The following is a 15,801-nucleotide window of genomic DNA, read 5'->3' as shown; positions in this document are numbered from 1 at the left end:
CCAGCACTGAAGTCGTGGTACCCAGAACTAAAACAGACTTTGGGAGCATGATTCATTTCTAACCTGGACTTAAGTGCAGAGAACAGACGAAATACTATAAGCTCTTGGTCCCTGACTTTTTTTTCTCTCTCTGTTTTATCTACAATTACAATTTTATGGTACTTGTGGAACAGATTTATTTGACAAGTGTTACCTTCCGTGAATTTCATCCACCACTTCCCCCTGCCCCCTTCCTTGAAAAAGGGAATAGAGAAAAGCTGCCATTGCTTCAACCAATCTCACTGTTCTCTGTGAAGGATAAAGTGTCTTCACATTTGTTTTCACTGCAGGGTATCTAAATGTGCTCTCGAATAACCGTTGGCGGGAACGTTGGTGCAGAGTGAAAGATAATAAGCTCATTTTCCACAAGGATAGGACGGACCTGAAGACCCATATTGTTTCCATTCCTCTCCGTGGCTGTGAAGTGATTCCAGGCTTGGATTCCAAACACCCCTTGACATTCCGTTTGCTTCGAAATGGGCAGGAAGTCGCTGTACTAGAGGTGCGGTATGTGTGAGGGGCTGGGTTCACAGGGCTACACACCAGATAGCATTTCCCTGCTGAGAGACGGGCTCACACTCAGGCACTGATCCAAATTTTTCACATTCTACCTAACTCACATTTTTGTTCTGTTTTTCTGCCTTTAGGCCTTGGCTTTTTCACTCTGGTCTGGTTTCTTTTCCTGGATGCTGTATTCTGTCTGCCTCTGTTATACCTGGTCCACCTTTGAAAGAGCATTGCCTGAGTTCAAATCTGACTTCAGACTCTTACTAACTGTGTGACCCTGTGCAAGTCACTTAACCTTGATTGCCAAAAAAAAGAAAGAAATAAGGAGCATGAGGAAACATATTTAGAAACTATCCTTTCGAATAGCCCTTATGAAATCTATTTTGCCATTGAATTGGTTCTGCATTCATTGGCTGGTGTGAGGACACAGCTCTGTTCTTTCTGTTTGGCCTGCCAAGTCTATACACTCATTTAGTCATTTGTCAATAAATATTTAATAAGCACTTACTTTGTCCAAAACACTTTACTAAGAGTTGGGGGCACGATGGTAATTGATAATCCAACCCCTATCTTTAAGGATATGAAGCTAGGTGGCATGGTGGGTAGAGTGCTGAGTCAGGAAGATTCCTCTTGCTGCATTCAAATCCAGCTTCAGACATTTACTAGCTTTGTGATCCTGGGCAAGTCACTTAACCCTATTTGCCTCAGTTTCCTCATCTGTAAAATGAGCTGGAGAAGGAAATGGCAAACCCCTCCCATACCTTTGCCAAGAAAACCCCAAAGGGGGTCACAAAGAGTCAGACCCAACTGAAATAATTCGATAACCACAATCTTCAAGGAGCTTATATCTCACACAATTAGTACCTTTATTAAACATCTGCTATGAGCAGTGCAATGTGAGAACGAAGATACAAATAAATTATATATGATGGCTTTCTTCATGCAGCTTCTAATCTGAGAGGGAAAAATAAGACAGCTACAGTGAGGTGGCACAGTGTATGGAGCATTGGTCTTGAAGTCAAGAAGACTTGAGGTCAAATCTCATTTCAGATGTTTGCTAAGTATATAACTTTGGCTAAATCACATGACCTTTCTTAGCCTTAATTTCCTAATTTGTAAAATGTGGATAATAATTATACACACCTCACTGTATTGTAATGAGAATCATACGTAGGAGATAGAATATATAAAGCACTTCCCAAACTTTAAAGCCATACATGAATGCTATCACCATCGTAGTGGTCATCATCATCATTATCTTCATCACCTTTACTGTTATTATGTAGATGTAACTATTTCAACGTATCTGTGATCTCTGTTGTGTGAGTACTTCCTTTACCAGTACAAATAGCAATCTGCTCACCGGACACCACAGTCCAATATTTAAACTCAAATCCCTCATTTTACAAAAGAGGAAACAGACCCAGAGAGTTTTAAATGGTTTACCAATTATTGTGAATGAGCCAGGATTTTAATCCACAGCCTTTGACTCTAATACAATATTCTTTCCGCTATACTCCCTGGTATAATTCTTGGTTTTGTATTTCTATAAAAAGAATTGAGGATATTGTACTGTCTGAAAGACTGTCAAGTGAAAGAAGGGTCCCACCTCTTCTGCTTGGCCCCAGAGGACAGAATCAGGAACAATGATAGGTGGAAGTTATAGAGACCCAGGTTTAGGCTCAACATAAGGAAAAACTTCCTGATGATTAGAGTTGTCCACCACTATTTTGGGGTACCTCATGTGCTACTGAGTTTCCAATTACTGAAAGTATTCAAGAGGAGGGTCTAGGACTACTTGTCAGAGACGTTGTGGAGATTTTTCTTTAGGTTTGAGTTTGACTGGATTCAGTCTCTATAAGAGGGAGCCTGCATGCTACTGAAATCACAGATCCTTAAGTATGGGTTTCCAAGAACTGTAGAGGTAACTATTGGGTAAAGAGGAAGGACTAACTTTTTTTTTTTTACTTTTAGGTCCATAGTCTCAACTAGAGATGAGAAAAAGGCATCAAAACCCATGCTTAGGTGACAGTGGATTTGGCAAGACTAAGACATGTCAAACCTAGAAATAGAGACTCATTCTCAGAATTAAGCAGAGACTAGACATCCAAACATGGGAGCAAGGCCAGCAGCTGCTTAAGCAGGGTCCACTGTTAGCTCTGAACACTGGCCATTAATCCATGGGAAGGAAAGAATGGACAGATCATGACTGATAATGACAAAAAGGTCAAACATGGCCCCAGACCCAGACTGTCTCTCCAAGGCAGGATGGGGAAGGCATTTCTTTGGTGAAGCTCTAAGTAGCAGCCAGTTCAGACAGGTGGGAAGTTAAGTGTCAGGGTTGTCTATCAGTAGGTACAAAGATTCCAGGTCAGGAGGTGGCCTAGGCTAAGGGGCAGAAAGTCAGCCACTAAGTGGAACTTGGTAGGGGATGATGATGCAAATCACTTCCTTTCTCTAGGTGTCAGATTTCCTTTTTTTGTGAAAGTAGGGAGGTGGACTAAATAATCCTTTAAGGTCTCATTTTCCTCTAAATACAAGGTTCTTAAACTTTTTGTCTATAATGGGCCCCTTCTCAGAATAATGTTTTTAAATGCATAGTCATAGGATTACCAAGTAAATTCTATTTATTTATCTATCTCTAGATAGATAGATAAAGTTCACAGACCATAGTTTAAGAACCTCCATTCTTATTCCTATGAGTCATTAGACTCCCCAGTAAAACATAAGCTCCTTGAAGACAGGGAATAATTTTGTCTTTATTTTTTTACTTAGTACACAGTAGGTGTTTAATAGCTGAATTGAATTGAATCCACTCGATCCTTGGTAAATAACTCTAGGAAGGACATCATGGCCCACTGCAAAGGATACTGGACTCAGAATCAGAATCTCTTCATTTGATTTCCAGTTATGCCAGTTAACTTTTCCTGGGATCTCATGCAGATTGATTTATCTTTCGAGGACTTGGTTTCCTAATCTGTAAAATGAACCTGAGCCCAGGGTTTTGAGGCTATACCTACCCAGATGGGAGCAAAGTCAAAACCCAGTTGAGAACTTTGAACGTGGGGATGTAAAGGAAGGCAGCAGATCCCAGAGAGGTTGTTTGTGTAAAGGGAACAAGTATTGGCAATGGTCTGGTAGAAGGCAACAGGGGTGGCAAGGGACAGTGAGAGGAACTAGTGAGCGTTGCCCCAAGACTTTGGTCTGGGGAGCTAGACAGGCTGGGAAGGGAATAGTCACTAAACTCATAAGTAAACTGAGGAGGAGTTTTAAAAAAAGTCTCCATTTCTATTTAGCATTGTTTTAGATGAATATCTATTTTATGATTTTCTTCACACCGTGCAATTTTATATGGCAGTCTCTTCAGTATGTGACAAGTCCTTGAAAAGTGGCATTTTTATAACCACCTTCTAGAAATAAAGGTCCAGCCTCAGAATGCTCAGATGAATGGATGTGCTTATCAGGTCCTAAGTGGTTGATCTAGCATCTTGAATGATGGCAAGAGTTTAAAATTTGATCAATATCTCCAGTGGTTAAAAGCAAGTGTTTTTGTCAGAGATCTACAGTGCCAGAGTAAGCAGGCTTTTTTGAAGCATTTCTTCTATTTTTTTCCAATACTAAAAAGTACTCTGAGCCAACAACCCTCTCCCAGCCAGGCTAGAGTAATATTTTGTAAACTACACTCTTAAAACTTCCCCAGTGAGTGTAGAAGCAAGCACCCTGGAATTGGAGCTAGGAGACCCGAGTTTGGGTCCTAGCTCTGATACTTACAAACTGCTTTTCCCTGGGTGTCAGTTTTCTCCCCTGTATAATGGGGATGATAATAATATTAATGCTTTGATTATTGGAACAATGATAGTAAACATTTATTAAGCCCTTACTATGTGCCAGGCACCTGTGCTAAGAGCTGGGATTACTAAAAAAAGCAAAACATAGTCCCTGCCCTCAAAGAGCTTAGAGGCTAATGGATAGACTGGCTCTTTTTCATCTGAGGACACACCTTGCTTAATTACACAAAACGAATAGCAAGCCATTCATAGAGTGTTGAAGTTTTTGACCAAGGTCTTTGACAGACTGTCTGCTAAAGTGAAAAGGCTGCAATCTGCCTCAGTTGATGCGATGTTTTAACTAATGAAACCACAGATCCCTGAAGTGTTGAATTAAGTTTTATAGGCAGGAGGCTTGATTTTGCCAGCTAAACAGAGAAATGAGATAACCACATCGATCACAAATTTAGAGCTCTACCGCAATAACGCTAGACTCAAGTGGAAAGCCCTGCAGGATGGGTATTGACTTGGAAAACCACAAGTTAATATTATCTATGTTCTGTTTTATTTTATTTTGACTATTTCCCCACTTGCGTGTTAATCTAGTTTGGGGTGGACAGCATCCTTTACGCCTCTTCTCTAAGGGACATTGGAGGATATCAGTCCCAACCCCTGTATTTTACATGTGAGGAAACTGAAGTGATCAAGAATGATGCTGGAAATCTCATCATTGCTCCCCCCCACCCCCCACCATTTTATTTCAGTTTTATTGGCTCAGGGAATTTCTGATGAAGGAACTCCCTCTACTGATGGAGATCTGCAAGTGCTCTGTAATTTATAATTGTAGAGAATTGTTTGGCCACTGAACCTGTAGCCTAGGGTTTCACAGCCAGTATGTGTCAGAGGCTGAGCTCTTCCCAACTCTGAGATCAGGCTTGTGTCCTCTATACTACAATGCTTTTCTAGATTTAAAGGGTGCTGATAGTAGCCCCTTCAGTACTTTTAAAAATAGTTTTGTCATTTAAAAAATGTCATGTTTGGGGAGATTATTCTGTGCTTGATACATGGGAACAAATCAATAGAAAAACATTTATCAAGCACTTACTGTATGCAAAGTGTTATGTTGAGCAGTGGGAGTACAAATGGAAAAGCAAGACAGTCCCTGTTTACATTCCAATAGGGGAGACAACATGTATAGGAAGGAGCAGCTGGAGGGCAGAAGGAAAGACCCTATGGTCCTTATGATGGTAAAGCAGATGTTAATTCACTGCTAAAACTGTAACCATTTCTGATGTCAAACCATTTGCTATTTCTAAGGATGAGAACTTTCTTCCTTGTGTGTCTTTAGTAGTTGTGCCTACTGAGGCAGGGGCTGAAGGTTTACAGAGGCAGTTGGTGGCAAAATCAACTCTTTACAAAGATTGATTCCCTGGCTGTGGGGGCTGAGCTGGAGGCAGGACTAGTGGTCTGGGGGTTTGGGAAGAGGGCAATGCTGTTCCTGGAATTCTTGGGCTTAGAGAACTAGACTGCCTCCATCTGGGTCTGTGGTAGATGGTGTTTGGGGCCACAGAAAAAGTGGATCATTTGTGAAACCATGAATCTTTATTGGATAAAGAATGCATTTTTTAAAAAGAATGTATTAAATTCAATATAATAGTTTTGAAGCTGTCCTGCTTATGCCCTGCTTCTATTTGTCTCCTGCTGAAGATCCTTCTTAAAGTAACTCTTTGCACATTAAAAAAATCTAGAATGACCCTCTTTCATTTTCTTCTTTTTTGGTTACTTGTTCCTAGAAAAGTCAGGGAGTCCCAAACTTGGAATGCTTCTCAGAAACATGAAAGTGCCTTCCAAAATATTTTTGATGAAATGTATCGTCATCCATTTCCATTCTGTCTTGAGGTACCTCTCTTGGTTCTAAAGTGCTTCCTCATGTCTCTTATTGATAATTTCTACCTTTAGCCTCAGCTCTGCTCAGCCCTAGAAGAAAGGACAAGTCTCAAATCTTTTCCTGCCCTTCATATATTTGAAGACAATGCTCATGGCCCTCCTAAGGCTTTTCTTCTTCAGGCCACAGATCCCATTTATTTGATTAATTCCTGTTTGGTATGGATTCCAGTCCTCTTACCATCCTGATCTCCTCTCCAGTATACACCTTTGCTTGTTAGGAGGCCCAGAACAGATCACAATATTCCAGGTGGGTTCTGATCAAGGGTCAAGGACAGAACCAGCATTTGGACATCATGTATGCCTTTTTTATTGCACCCCAAGATTACAGTCCTGTTTATTTTTAGCAGTGTTCATCCCACCTTAGTTCACATTCAGCCTATGGGCACTAAGACCCCCGAGTCTTTTTTTTTTTCACATGAGCTGTTTTTCTTTGTATTTCTACATGAACTGCTTTTTAGCCCTGTCTGCCCGGACTTACTTTTGGGGTTGATTTTTTTAACCCTTATGCAGGGCATTTTTCTTTATTAAATTTCATCTTTTAAAACGTCATGATGAAATGTAATGGGACTATATTCGTATCTCATAAATGTCTTCACAGGAGGGCCGGCCAGTATTGTTTTGCTCTAATTTTGATGGCTAGGTTATTATGACATATCCCTTCCAAGAATTTATAATTACATTTAAAAAACATTAATAAAGCATTCAAAAGTTACGTTTCCCTTCATTGTTTAAGAATTACAGCCATACTCTGCAATAACACTTTTCATTCTAGAAAAGAATTTGGAATAAAGTGGATCTTGAACCTTATCAAAGTTAGATTAGTTACTTAATTCACAAAGGGACCCCTTTATAAGGAGAAGCAAATTTGGAACGGTATTCAGATAATCCTTCACTACATTCCTGATCTGATGCATCATTGTGGTGGAGATTCAAAGGGTCGGCTAGGTCCTGCCAAATGCCTAGTGACAAGCTATGTGTTTGTTGTCTGGAATGAGTAGATTTAGAGAGGCTCATCTGACCAGACTGATCTCAAGCTGGTGAATTTTTCAGCAGTATCAATTCTTGAAGACCGTGTTTTAAGTACTTTGATGAAGGCAGTAGTGAAATTGCATATCCTTTTGGTATTGAATTATTAGGGGAAACATCCTTACAATTAAATCTGTTTAGCAATGGAATAAGCTGCCACGGGAGGTGGTGAGTACCCTGTGAATGGAGGTGTTCAAGCAGAGCCTGGATGACCAGCCCCCTGAAGGGAATGCTGTAGAGCAGAGGTATCACATACACTGACCCTGCAGGCCACATGTGGCTGGCAGTACTCTTAAGTACAGCCTGAACCAGATTAAAATGTCAATGGGAAATATTTAACAAAATAATTAAAAATACGACATAGGTAACATTACATTTTAAAAGTAAGTTAATATGTGGCCTGCAGGGATTCTTATGTATGGATCAGTGGCCCCTGACTTTATTTGAGTTCAATACCACTGTTGTAAAGGACCCATATGTTGAGGAAAAATTGGACAACATGACTTGGGGTTTATTTTATCTCTGTAAGTCTGCTTTTTAATATGCCATTAGAAGTCTCTCTGTTAATTCCAATGCAGCTCATTGTTAATGAGTCTAAGAGCGGGGCTCCCGTTATAGGCCTTACATGAATGTTTACAAGGTCGCTCAAGTGTCATCCACTGCTTTGGTGGCCTACTTGGCCCCGAGCCTCGTGGTAATGGCTTTCATAGAACATTGCTCAATCCCATCAGCCCACACAGTGGGTGTGGGTAGCTTCCTGTGGAGATGGCCTCTTGCCCTCCCTTTACCCCCTTCTAAGCCTAGATTTTTGAGGCAACAGTGCCCACTCCTTATGTCTCCAGATGTGCTAAAGATTGGAAGAGGCAGTTATTTTCTGGTGTGGATGTTTCCAGTTCCATCTGTGTTTTATCAAAAATTTCTAAAGATGCATTTACAGACCCATGTTACTGATTTTAAAATTTATTTCCCTTAGGGGTGAAACAGACCTGTTTTTAGCATGCTGGAGTGCATGGGAGTACAATCTTTTAAAATTTCAGCAAAGTGTTTCTAGAGGGACATTAGTGAAATAAAGCATGTCCAGATTGGGCAGCCGGGGAGAAGTCATAGGCTAGATAAGAGGGCTGAAAGTTTGAAGTGACCATGGAGAGCATCTAGTTGACCTGCCCAATTTTGCAAAAGAGAAAACAGGTCCAGGCCACATAGGAGGTCAACAGCTTTGAGAGGATTGAACCCAAGCCATCTGGCTCCAAATACCAAGTACTCTTTCTACTATATAAATCCGTGTGAATAGTTGAGGTAACTGGACGTATTTTGGGCATTGGCCATACCAGCCAACCTTCATTCTTCTCCTGGCTATGCTTCTGACTTTCCAGATTTCCATACCATGCACCTGCATGGGCTCCTTCATCTCCTGCCTCCTGTTTTCAGCTTCCTTCTCCATATTGTCATCCCCCATTAGAATGTAAGCTTTTTCAGGGGAGGGATGGTCATTCTTTTGTAGCCTTAATTACTGTTTCCAGTGCTTAACACAATGCCTGGTATATATTAAGTGCTTAATAAGTGCATATTGCCTGATTGTTACCTATATTTAGACTGGAAAAGAGATGGCTTAGTCAGAGGACTGTGGAAGAGAGCAGATTTGTTCAATATGGCACCAGCGGGACCTAGAGATCTTTAGTACCAGTGTATGCAAGTTATATGGAGCAGGGTTTTGGCTCCATGTTAGGAAAACCTTCCAAATAATTAGAACCATCCAGCATCTTGAGATATCCAGTGATCATTTGATGAATGAAAGAACAAATGGACGTTGCAAAGCACTACTCTGTTTCCTCATTTCATCCCATAGCAGGCTCTGCAGCCCACAATTTCCATGGTTCCCACAAGGATATTACTCATGGTAGTTGGTCTGTCTTATTCACCCCTTTGGTCATGTGGTGACTTGGGAGATTAGGATAGAATCAAATGAGATCATGTACGTCAAGGATGCTGGAACCATATAGTGCTATAAAATTATTATATGCTTGTGAGTGTCATTCCACTACATTTTTATCACTGGATGCCCTCACATTGTTTGATCATTTATAAGCTCCCAAGTTCCCTAATGAGTGTTACCACTTATGAATGGGTAGAAGTTTATTATGATTATATTTTTGGTAATGATAATGATAATTGATGGAAGGATCACATGAGCTAACTTGTGTAAAGCACTTTGTAATAAATTTTAATGTTAGGTGTCACCAATATCATCATCATCATCGTGGTCATCATCATCATCATCATCATCTTTATTAGGTAAGCAAGGAAAGAAGAAGGCATTATAGTCAGGGAATGCAATAATGTGGATGAAGACCAGGAATCAGGAGTATATAAGATTTCAGTAGACATCAGGCTGGAGTAGAGAGCTTACATAGAGAGCAGTAATAATTGTTATTTTAATAGATTCTTTTAATAATTACTGAGAAATATTGCCCTCCTGGGTAAGAGTTTAGGGCACAAAATTTGAGCTATTTATCTGATATTGACATGGTAGAAGTGTGGAGTGCCTTTATACTTAGTAGGTGTCCCAGGTGCCGCTTGTGATGCTCCAATAGTCCAAACCCATTTCTAGTCCAGCTTCTTTCAGGCTATAGAAAAAGGACTGTCAGTTAATTAATCAGCAAGTGAGTATAGTTTATAAGTTGATGACCAAATCAACTCCTCGTCTCTGCCTCCTGGTTTCCCTGGTGTTTTTTCAGGTACAGGCTAAAATCCCATCTTCTACAAGAAGATTTTTTTCAATCCCTCTTAATGCAAGGGGCTTCCTTCTGTTGGTTAGCTCCAATTTATCTTGCCTATGTTTTGTTTCTTCATAGTTGTCTTCATGTTATCTCTGCTAGTAGACTGAGAGATCTTTGAGAGCGGGGACTGTCTTTCGCCTTTCTTTGTATCCCTGGCACTGAGTGTTGTGCCTGCTATAGGCACTTGATCAGTATTTTTTGACTGATAAGACAAGTTGAAGTATACTCGAAGCATCACACAATCGGTTTTGTTAAGTATATCCAGTAGACTCGCTTGGTCTTCCCCAAAGCCCTGTGTTATCTCCATTTCCCAACTGCTCTGTTGGGAGGGGGAATTGTGGGGAAGTTACCAGACTCTATGGCCTCTAGTGAGCAGTATGAATATCAAAGCTTTAAGTGACACCCTGCTTTTTTTGTAGAAGTAGAATAAGAACTAAGTGTGAACTACTGTTGCTACGGGAGCATTTGTAGGGGTCCATCTGGGACTAGCTGTGGAAACAATGGGGGGGTGGTGGTGGGAAAGGCCAAGGATCTCAGCCTTAATATCACCAGCTGCTGAGTATCAGGTATCATGGCAGCTGCCAGTCCAGCTGCTCATGCTTGCTGGTCTGTCTTGTTACAGTAAGGCCTTGGTCTCGTCTCCACTCCAGGCTCTGGTTCAGATTTGTCTTTACTTTTGATCCTCAAAACCAATCCGTTACAGAAATAGGGAAGGAATTATTTTCCTTATTTGACAGGGGAAGAAATTGAGACTAGTTTCTTTCAGCGACTCCCCCAGGATGATGCAATCACTAAATGTCAGAGTCGGGACTCAGATCCATGTTAGTCCGTGGTTCTTTCCATGATGATTCAATATGCAAAATAAAACTTATTCCCAAGTGGATATGGAACCAGAAGTCAAGCAAACCAATGGGGTTTAAAGAAAATTGTTTCAAACATTACCCAAGCTTAATGGGTACTTTCCACATTGATTTTACAGGCACACCAGGGTACTTTGCTGAAAGTTGAATAATTTTGTTGTCTGTAAGGGATATTGGTGGTATGAATTTCATTTTGATTATTGGTAATAATGATGATTCACACCTTCTTATAGAGCATTAAGGTTGACAGCATATATTCCTCATGAGAACCTTATAAGGGAGGCAGTACAAGTATTGCTACCCTCATTTTACAAATGGGGACAGTGAGGCTCAGAAAAGATTATATGACTTGTCCATAATCACACAGCTCATATTCTACCTCTGATGCATTATCATAAGTTTTAAGTCAGTGACCTAAAGGGCAGTGCATGGTGGGTATCAGTGGGCTGGCATTTATTTTTATAAAATATTCATTAATGATAGCAGATAGGTAGATAGATAGATAGATTAGATAGATAGGTAGATAAATACTCAAAGAGAAAAGGAAGAGGACTAGTCCTGTAGTGAGAGTGGGGAATAACAGATAGATAGCTTGAATGCTACATTGCTACCCTCAGGATGCCAAAAGCAATTGAGAAAGGCTTTCATTGCATTAGGGAGATCCTGTATGGAGGATTTATGGAAAACCACAAGCAAAAATCACACAGGGTAAGAAGGTGCAAGTGAGTTATGACCTGTGTCAGGGGAGAAAGTATTGATCTTAGGGATAACAGGGATCCATCCAAAGTATCACAAATGAAGGACTGTCTATAGAACATCTCTATTATGCTCATTACCCTCAAGGCAGCTAGATGGTGCAGAGGATAGAGGACTGGACCCAGAGTCAGGCAGCCTTGAATCTAAATGAAGCCTCAGATACTGACTAGTGTAATCCTGTACAAGTCACTTCACCTCTGTCTGCCTCTCTAAAATGGGGATAACAGCAGCATCTACCTTCCACGGTTGTTCTGAGGATCAAAGGAGGTGATATTAGTAAAGTATTTAGAACAGTACTTGGTACTTAGTAGATGCTATATAAATGTTTATCTCCCCCCACCCATTTTCTTTGCTTCAACATAGTGTATCAGCAAATTCCAAATGAAACATGCCAGTATAGCTTCACAAGACAGTTCTCTCAATTGACAATGTCCCCACACAGAGTCTAGCCCATAGTAGGTGCTTATTAATATTTGTTGCTTCATCATCAATTGTATTCCCAGCATTTACAGGAGCTGTGCCTTGTAGGATGATATTGTAGAGCAGAAAAGAAATATTCAGATGATCCTAAAGTCAAATCAATATCTGTTCTTTGCCTCTTCCTCCACAGGCTTCATCCTCTGAAGACATGGGCCGATGGATTGGAATCCTGTTGGCTGAAACAGGGTCATCCACTGACCCTGGAGCGCTACATTATGATTATATCGATGTGGAGATGACCGCAAATGTCATCCAGACAGCCAAACAGACATTCTGGTAAGATGCCTATAAGTGAGTTAAATATTGCTGAGGTTCTCTAAACCAAGTGATTTTCAGTTATACATTTAAACAAGAGTTGTCTTTTAAACAGGAAAAAAAGTAGCTCAAAACAATTGTAGGTTTGTTTTAATGTACTTAATATATGTTCCGCCTACCTTCACCCTCGATATATGTGTCTTGGGAGAATCTATGTCCCATTGTAAGTAACAAAATTTGAGAAGGAGCTGAACAAACTAGAGTGATGGCCAGAGAAAGGTGACCAAGCTGGAAGAGGGCTTCCAAAAATATTGGCATTCGATGATCTCTGTGTTCCCATCCAACCAGATGATTCTGTTATTAACTTTGGTTTGCAGGAACCTTATCAACCTTCACTCCTTTTCAGAGTGTCCTGACTTTATAAAAATATTTTTGGCATTTCAATCCTTCCTGCCTTTTCTACTAGACAAATAGTTTGATGAAGCTGACTCTGACTCTTGTTGAGATAAAGCCTGAATTTTTAGTGCCTTTATTGAACGCACTTACTGAATTTATATGTGAAGTTGCTAAAAATATTTTTTTAAAAAAATCTTTGCACCCAGGAACATTTCTTCGACAAAAATAGCTACAAAGATGCTTCTGAGTCTGGAAATGATGGAAAGAAGACAAGGGGGAATAGCCAGAGGAAGAGACGTATAGAAAGGAAAGAGGAATTAGGAATAATATTATTAGGAATTAAATATTAGGAATAATAATATTAGGAATATTTATTTTGCACTGTACAGGTTACCAAATGCTTTTTTTTCCTCACTGTCATAACCCTGTGAGGTAGATAGTTTGAGTAAGATCATCCTGATTTTACAGATGAGGAAATTGTAGCTCAGAAAGGATTAAGAATCTTCTTTTAAATCAAATAGCAATAAAACACCATTTCTGGAGCACATTGCATATGTTATGTTATATGATTCTCACAATAACCCTGAGAAGTGATGTGATTAGCCACATTTTACAGATGTAGAAATTAGGACTAAAAGATAAAAATAATACATAGGACAATTGAGATTTAAGCTGAGGTAGGTTTTCAGACTCTTAGGTCCTTTGCTTTTTTTTCTATCTCACGCTGTTTTCCATCACACGAAAGGTGGAAGCCTCATGCTCTGAGGAGATTTTGTGTAGACCCTGCAGTGTACTATACCTAAAAATAGTCAAGCCAAGACAGTAAGTATTTATTAAGTGCCTGCCATTTGGCAGAAATGGTGCCAAGTGTTGGGAATAATAAAGAAAGGCAAAAGGTATTTACCCTGCTCTCAGGGAGCTCACAGTCTAATGAGGTTAACAGCATGTCAACAACTATGTACCAACAATCCATATAAAGGATAAATTGGAATAAACAGAAGGAAGGCATTAGAATGAAGGGCATCAAAAGACTTCCTGTAGAAAATAGGATTTTATTTTAAATCCTGAAACTTGAAGGAAACCAGGGAAATTGGAGAGCAGAGATGATGAGCTAGAGAATCTCAGGGAAAGGGTGTCCATCCAGTGGAAATGCAGAATTGGGAGATGGTGTGGCTTGTGTAAGGAACAGCAAGGAGGCCAGTTCCACTGGGTCATATAGTACATGGAGGGAATCAAGGTGCAGGAAGACCATAAAGGTGTGAGGGGGTCTGGGTATGAAAGACACTAAAAGCCAAATAGGCTTTTTCATTTGATACTTGAGAAAATGGGGAGCCACTAGAGTTGGAGGGCAGCTAGATGGTACAGTGGATAGAATGCCGGCCTAGAGTCAGGAAGACTCATCTTCCTAAGTTCAAATCCAGCCTCAGACACTTCCTAGCTACGTGACCCTGAGCAAGTAACTTAATCCCGTTTGCCTCAGGTTCCTCATTTGTAAAATGAGCTGGAGTAGGAAATGGCAAACCATTCCAGTATCTCTGCCAAGAAAACCCCAAATGGGGTCACGAAGAGTCAGAAATGACTGAAGAATAAAGAAGTAGTTGATTGGATACTCTGTGTATGCGTATGTGTGAGTGTGTGTATGTGGGAGAGAGAGAAAGGGAGAGAGAGAGAGAGGAGAGAGAGAGAGAAATGGGGTGGGGAGAAATTTGAGGCAGGGAGACCATCCAGCAATACATGAGGTTCTACACCAGGGTTGTGACAGTGCCTGAGGATGAGGGGACTTGACCTCCTATTGGATATAGTGAGTGAAAGAGAATGAAGAGTTATAGATGACACCAAAGTTGTTGCCTGGATAATGGGGGGTTGGGGGTGGGGAGTGGAGGATGGAGGATGGAGAATGGTACTGCCCTCAACAATAATAGCTAATTTAGGAGGAGATAAAGCCTTTAGGAGAAACATAATAAATTCAGTTTAGGACATGTTGAATTTAAGATGCACTGGTCTGGGCTCAGTTTTGCTATATGCTTTTCACAGTGTATTCTATGTAATTTTCTTTCCCTCTCAGGCATCCTTTTCCTTAGCTGGAAAACCATAATGATTCCTGAGGGCCAGTTCTGATATTCTGTGATTCCATAGGCCATCAAACCTTCCTTTGGCTTTTGTCTTATATTTATCTCCTCCCAAGAGGGTCTGTTAGTGGTGCTGCAGAAAAGCAAATGGATGTAGGAAACAAATGTGAAGTTGTAGAATCATGTAATCAGCAAATGACAATAGATGATATTAATAGCTCCTTGTAAACTCACCGAGTCTGTATCTGAGAAAGAGCACTCTTTGGAATATAAAGAAAATCAATTCAAATCGTTTGTGACTTGCCTTACTCTAGTTAATATGCATGCCATCCATTTTACCTGTAAAAAAAGTAGAGGGGGGCTTGGGGAGAGTTGGAGCAGCCCCCTTTATCTTGGCTAGCATTAAGCAATTAAGAACTTGCTGAAAACTTGACCAGTGAAATCTGTAGTTGGGAAGTGGTTTTTCTTTAAGCAGAGTTAGTTGGCCTTACGGGGGAATTGAAACCACAACCCAGGACTCATCATTACCATGTTTCACCAAGTAAACTAACATACACCTGGAATGTTAGTACTACATGGAACTTTTGCATGTGGAATACAAAATCAGAGCTGGAAGAGACCTTAAAACTTGAGTGTTACATTTAGAAGAGGCTTTAGAACAGAGAATGTTAGGTTTGGAAGGAACCTTAGAACCTGGAATGTTAGAGCTGAAAAGGACCTTAGAACACTGAAGGCTAGAGCTAAAAAGAACTGTAGAACAGAGAATGTTAGAGCTGTAGAGAAACTTAGAAGTGTCAGAGCTGGAAGGGGCCTTAGAACTTGGAATGTTAACATTGGAAGGAACCTTAGAAAATCAATGTTGCATCCAGAAGAAGCCTAAGAACATAGATCAGGGCTGGAAAGGACTTTAGTAATTACCTCT

The 15,801-nt window shown here is 40.4% G+C and overlaps 1 protein-coding gene across 1 annotated transcript in view; it reads left to right on the top strand.

The window, feature by feature from the left end:
* Positions 1-15,801, top strand: part of AFAP1 (actin filament associated protein 1) — a 246,477-nt gene that overhangs the window by 183,855 nt on the left and 46,821 nt on the right. The window contains exons 10-11 of the mRNA XM_036762238.1: positions 330-541; positions 12,290-12,435. Of these exons, the coding sequence (XP_036618133.1) occupies positions 330-541; positions 12,290-12,435 (358 nt within the window). The remainder of the gene's footprint in view (positions 1-329; positions 542-12,289; positions 12,436-15,801) is intronic.

The sequence above is a fragment of the Trichosurus vulpecula genome, chromosome 6 (assembly GCF_011100635.1).
Source record: "Trichosurus vulpecula isolate mTriVul1 chromosome 6, mTriVul1.pri, whole genome shotgun sequence".
NCBI classification, from domain to species: Eukaryota; Metazoa; Chordata; class Mammalia; order Diprotodontia; family Phalangeridae; genus Trichosurus; species Trichosurus vulpecula.
Note: the sequence above shows the minus strand (reverse complement) of the source record. Positions and strands in the feature narration are given on the sequence as shown.